General features: G+C 34.2%; 1 protein-coding gene across 1 annotated transcript; it reads right to left on the bottom strand.

Moving 5' to 3' along the window:
- Nucleotides 1–532: 532 nt before the first annotated feature.
- Nucleotides 533–6,025, bottom strand: LOC100870881 (facilitated trehalose transporter Tret1-2 homolog). The gene is made up of 5 exons (XM_003697040.4): nt 5,626–6,025; nt 4,095–4,624; nt 3,723–4,028; nt 3,246–3,448; nt 533–2,953 (listed from the first exon to the last, which is right to left on the bottom strand). The coding sequence occupies exons 1-5, from the start codon at nt 5,726–5,728 to the stop codon at nt 2,650–2,652; spliced, it is 1,446 nt and encodes a 481-aa protein (XP_003697088.1). The 5' UTR covers nt 5,729–6,025; the 3' UTR covers nt 533–2,649.
- Between the last annotated feature and the right edge of the window lie 512 nt (nt 6,026–6,537).

Genomic DNA, 6,537 nt, shown 5'->3' with positions numbered 1-6,537 from the left:
ATTTGAACGATACAATTGCGATACAAGTATAACCACTTCAAAAACATCATAGAACTATTTATTGATACAACATTTTCTTTATGTTTCTATAAGATCTTCATACAAGGATAATTTAAGATAATTTAAAAATTCTAGTTGCGCGTTAATACGAATGGAAAATTTTTTCCATGATTCGTACGCCACTTTTTCAATAACATGATCCATTAAGCCACTGATCTTTGCGGAAAACTCGTCGGTTGAGACAAATTTTCCCTCTCTGATTAATTATACGATCATTAATTACGAGCCACGATATATTGCGGTATATATAATGATACATTATCGTCCAACACTTTCAATAATGATAATTTATTCTTCGATTTCTGTTTGCTCTTCTTTTGTATCAATTCGTTCAAAGAGGTGAAATGATTTTTCGAAATGAAATTTCGCAGAATTGATATTCGAGTAACGTTCATATCCTATATTTTTACAATTAAAGGGAATACGATAAAATTCATTTCTGACAGTTATTTAAGTTATTGCACACACAATATAGATAATTAGAAAAAAATTCTATTTCGTACAGTTTAAATTAAGTACAAATATCGGTAAAAAATAAATAATTTGTCATAAAAATCACATCGTTTAGATGCATCTGAACGAATTGTTACAATTTTTATTGGAAATTTGCCGTTTTTTTTTTTTTATTGTAATGGAACATCGCAATTTTCATACGTATATTTGTCCATGTACAAATTAACGTTTTATTTGCATCACTTGTGAATCACGGAATGTTTTTATTTTTAAAAAATAGCTTTAATATTTATTGTTATTATTATTACGATTTCATAACTCGAAATGAATAAATGTACGCAACATGCAAAAAAAAAAGTGTTAATACGATATGCAATATAGACAATCAATATTTTCTCAACTTTTCGTCGTGGTTACGATTATTTGGAGTATTATTTTTCACAGACAAAGTTACGTGAAAATACGTACATTAACGGGACGATTGTCGAGTACTCGGATTTCGAGTTACATCGAATATCCGACTTTCTCGAGTATTTAAAACAATCTTGATCGAAGAAAAAAATGGCCGATTCGTTGGAATTGTACATCACACGTGAGATTTTTAATCGCGACATTGAATTTCTTTTTACCGACGACTATAATTGCGTTTTAATTACAACGAAAATTACTCGTCTTGACGATCGCTATACCAAAAATATACGTTCGCGATTTCGTTCATTTATTACGCTACTCGACGGCGATTAACTCATAATTAATCTTGAATAATTACGAAGGAGATGGAAGAATGATTTTACAACAGAAAAGAATAATTAAAATGGATGGTCAAATATAAATTTAATATCTAACGTATAACATATAAAATAATTAAACGTAGAAATGGAGGAAACATGATTCGGTTCCTCCATTTATTCGTTTTCGAAGCTAATTCTACTTAAATAGAATTACGTTGTTACGTATAAGTTTTATCCCGAATAAATTTTATTCCATTTTTATCACAATGTAAAAATGTTTGTACGAACGCTTGTTGTCATGTATGTAATAATAATAATAATATATTAAATAATTAATGAATGAAGGGATCAAATTCGTTCTTGACAAAAAGTGGGATTATCAAGATCCATGAAAGCAATGTCGATTAATTGTGATAGAAAATATAATAATAAAAAAGAGGAAAAAAAAACGAAAAAGAGATAAGTACGACGAATTACGCCTCGATCAAATCGTCGATAATCTCGATTGCTATTATCGCAATTATCGACACCCGTCCTGTAATCAACACATTCTCGAGAAATCGATAAAAATAAAAATAAAAATAAAAAAAAAAAAAGAACGATGGTAACTAAGAATGCTCCGCGAATGCAGCGAGGAATCTTTCCATTATGATACGTGATCGAGATAATGCTCCACTCGTGATAATGATAACGGGTATGGACACATTCCATGGGATCTTACAGACATTACGAAATGGAACGATCGAAAAACGAGAGACTGTGCCTGTTTTCCTCTCGCTCGGATAGAAATTAATCTTTCTAATTGATTTTGACGAATGAGAACAAATTGGTTACGAGGAGAAAAGGATAAGTTAAGTATATGATGACCTAGGGTAAAAGAGAATCGATGATGGATATCGTGACGTGCAATAATCATGAAAATTTCAACAGATACTTTTGAAGAGATATCAAGAGATATCGATGATGCGGAGGGATGGAAGTTTTTATGGATGTTGGCATTTTGATGAGATAAAAATTATTGTCCTGAAACGAACGGATAGCATTTCGATAGTCGAAACCATATTCGATTACACTTACAATTACAATTACAAGAGCATGCATTCCGCTCGAACACATCTAGAGCATCTTTCGTTTGTTCTAACAGCAATCATTCGATCGGTAAAATAATTAAATCAAGAATTCGTGAAGTGGATCTCCATATCGCGATCTCGTCGATATGACGAGCTTTTTTCGATGGAATAATAAAGAGAATATAGGCCACGGTCGTTGGCGATCGATAAAAAAGATCAATGATAATGGAGTGATGTGGTATCGCGATGATATTGTAGAAAAAAAAAAAAAAAAATATGAAGACATGGAGAAAGTTTAAATATCCTTCTAACGTTAAAATCATGATCATTGACGTTTAAGCGACAGCTTTCATTTGAATGGGGATATCGGCGGTGCCTTGAAGTTCTTTATAAATCTCCTGATAAGTTTTCCCTTTGGTTTCTGGGACTAGCATGTGCGTAAATGCCGTGGCAGCAGCCATGATCGCGGCGAAAATCCAGAAGGTCATATCGGTTCCTAGCTCGTCGTTCATCGTGGGGAACATTTTCGTCACGACGAATACCATAAACCAGTTCAGCATGACCGCAACACTGGAGGCGACTGCTTTCGTTTCAGCGGAGAACAGTTCACCCATTAACATCCATGGCACTGGGCCCAATCTAGGTAAAAAAAGAATTTCGTTAGAATTCAATAGAAAATGAAAAGTTGCAAATCATTTTCATTTGGAGAATTTATATACAGAATTCATACGCAAATCTAAGATTAGAACTGAATTCAAAAAAGATTTGAACAAGATTTGGGAACATTTCGATTAAATTTTCCATCTTTCCATCAAACTTTCTATAAAATATTCGGATTCGATTCGATCCTTCTAATTAGAGATCGATGTAAAAGAAATATATTATTGCTTCCATTTTCGCTCGTTACTCGTTACTTTTGATTCTTACTTACCCAATAGAAAAAGCGATCATAAAGACGATCAAGGAAGTCAATGGTAACCAGCCAAGCGAGGTGACGTCATTTCCGCTATCTTTCTGCTTGAAGTAGTATCCAAGCGCGATCAAACTGACTGACATAACACCGGTGGAAATCATGAGCAGCGGTTTCCTTCCTGCTCGATCAACAATCAACGCCGCGACACCTGACATTACCAACTGCACAACAATTTATATCGTAAACGTCTCTCACGAGCGGATTGCTTCGTTAATTCGCGTAGAATTAGAACGCAATTTGAAAGAAAAACAATCGAACGATGAGATTGTTTGTTCGAGAAAACAAATATTTTCATCGCAAATAAAGTAAGATTTCCTAACATTTGAATAATTTGCTAATTTTAATATCTATAATATAAATCAGTAATAAATTATTGGAGAATGATATTTGTTAATGCGAAAAAATTAATCGAGATAGACGCATAGGAAGTCAAACCTGAACCAGTGCAACGAAGATAGACGCCAGTTCCGGCGGCATCGAGCTTCCGGATGCTTTGAAGATCATCACGGTATAAAAGATCACGGCGTTCACTCCGGAAGCTTGTTGGAAAAACATCATTCCGAAGGATGCGATCATGGCCTTCTGGTTGACCGGAATTTTTGCCATTTCAAAGATATTGGGCTTCCGGCCAGAACTCGCGTCCGCCGCCATTTGCAATTCGTTCAATTCCTGTTTAGGATCGTAATCTTTTCCTCTTAACACCGACAACGCCACAGTGGCATCTTGCTTTTTGTTTTGACCCTAGATATTCACGAGATTGTTAAAAGACAATATTAATTGAAGAACTCGTAAAAACTCGTTACTCACCACCAACCAGACGGGAGATTCGGGCATCCAATAGAAGGTAATCAAGAAGAGGAGAATGATGAGAACGCATACAAGGGCGAATGAAGTGTAATTAAGAACGCTTCCGAGAATAAAAGAGACGAAAATTCCAACGGTGAGGAACAATTGGAAGAGCGCACCTAAGGTTCCCCTGGTCGAGACTTCGGCGATTTCGGAGATATACGTGGGGCCAAGGACGCATCCTGCTCCAACGCCAAGACCAACCAAGAATCTGGCGATATAGAGAAGCTTGACTTGCGTTGCAACGAGAATAATTCCCCACGACAAGAGGAATGGAACGGCCAGCAAAAGAAGAGATTTTTTCCGCCCCATTTTGTCCGCCATCGATCCTGATGGAATAGCACCACAAATGGCTCCAACAGCGAGTAAAGAGCTGATCCAGGAACCTTCTTCCTGAGTGATTACCAACCATGAATCGGCTGCGTAGAGCTGAGGAAGCACCGGTGAAGTCCATGCCAAGGCTGAACCGACTCCAACCACCAAAAAACAAGCTGGAAAATAAGAGTTGAATTAGAATGATTGAAGAAAAAATCGGTATATTTTATCGGTTATTATTGAAAGGCGCGACTATTAAATTAGGTAAAAGAAGAAATATTGAAAATTAAGCTTAATGATACAATTTTTAATTTTAGTATTCGTTTTTTTTTTTATAACGATTTATATATATTTTTCCGTGAATTTACCAATCTCGTAATCGGTTGAATAATTAACTGATTATCTAATATGTGATAAATGTATGCTTCTTCGTCGCTCGTATTACACTTAAATTCAATTATTAAATTGCGTCACAATAAGACGCATGCTTCGAGATAACGTAAAAATTCGCGATCGTATCGAAAATATGAGAAAATAATCTTTAAATATGTGTGGAATAATACAACGCACGGTATATTTAATTAATTGATAAATAATGTTGTAATAATGATTGGTGAACGAGAAAAAGCGATATTGTTCCGATTTAGTTAATTTTGAACAAATGATTCAAACCAAAACATATTTCTTCATTCGAACGAGAACATTTTATGATTTATCAATTATTGTGTAACTTCTCCTACGAATTTTTTAAACGATTTTATTATTTAAACAAAAGAAAACGAAAGTAAAATGATATATTAAATTGAAGTAAATAATAGATAACTAGAACTATTAAAATTTAAAGAACTTTAATATCTTTTAACTCTTCAATTTTTCAAATAAAAATAAAAAAACATGAAATTTAAGAAATGATTATATATTCGGTAATTTTTTAAATATAAATAATAATGAAAGATTCTCAAATAAATTTATCGCCACTAATTCGATTCATTAATTACGATTGAAATTTCAACAAAACGATAAATTCAATAGAAATTATTCTCTCTCGCTCAAAAATCTAAAAAAATTAGCAAATTGCAAAGGATAAAATCGAAAAAAAAAAAAAACGAAGATGAGACAAGAAGGATATCGAAACGAAAATGGTTTATCGCGTGTTGAGCATCTTCGTGGAAAATACCGGAAATAGAAGCAAGGTACTGCCACAGCTTCCTGCTCTCCTGGCGGACAGCCGCGTCATTAATCATTCCCGTGCCTTCCATTTCCTCGAAATTAGCGAGCATCCACTCGAATAACGTGTCTGCACTCGGAGAACGTCAACTACCACGATGGGATCAAGACGATTTCTCGAAGAAAATCAATGGTTTCGACGATCGATCGTTCCTTCGACCGATCCAAATCGTAATCGACGACGAATTCCTCCTCTTTCTCTCGCGTGTTCGCTTCTTCTATACGACGAGACGTGTCGAATCGAGTTTTCTCACCATGAGCACCGTTTGTCAAATCTCGGACCGACCAACACTTTAGATAAACCGCATATTTCGGATAAAGCAAACCCGATCGAGTGAAACAAAATGGAAGTGGTTACGGCGAGGATCGTCATATATCGCGCTCACTATTATCTGCCCATCATTATCACTAGTCTCATTTATTATCGCTTATAATCAAGGAAAGAAAAAAATCGTTTGGAAATCACGATTAACAGGTACTTACAACAGATGGACGAGTTATGTGCAACGATTTTAAAGAAATCAAATTGAATGTATGAAATTAAACGGTTACACAATGTTTACATGTTGCCAGATAAAGATTTTATTTCATAATTTTACAATTCTACATCAAAGGATAGGATAATCTGATGGAGAATAGGGAAAATTTTTTACAAACTTATGATAACATTATTTCATTTGCTTCGAGTTAAAAATTATGGTATTATTTTGATTTGGAAATTTTTTCTTTATAGTTCCTTTATAGTCGAGAAAATTATTTCAAAGCTTGTTTTTCAATCGTTGGAATTTTTCAATAGAATTTCGTTTTTTAAATTTCTATCCTCGTTTAAAATCTTTTGAAATATCTATAATTAAATTAAAGA

The sequence above is a fragment of the Apis florea genome, unplaced genomic scaffold (assembly GCF_048593485.1).
Source record: "Apis florea isolate Af1SG1 unplaced genomic scaffold, ASM4859348v1 contig_3367_pilon, whole genome shotgun sequence".
Taxonomy (NCBI): domain Eukaryota; kingdom Metazoa; phylum Arthropoda; class Insecta; order Hymenoptera; family Apidae; genus Apis; species Apis florea.
The sequence above is the reverse complement of the archived record's forward strand: the minus strand, read 5'-3'. Positions and strand labels throughout refer to the sequence as shown.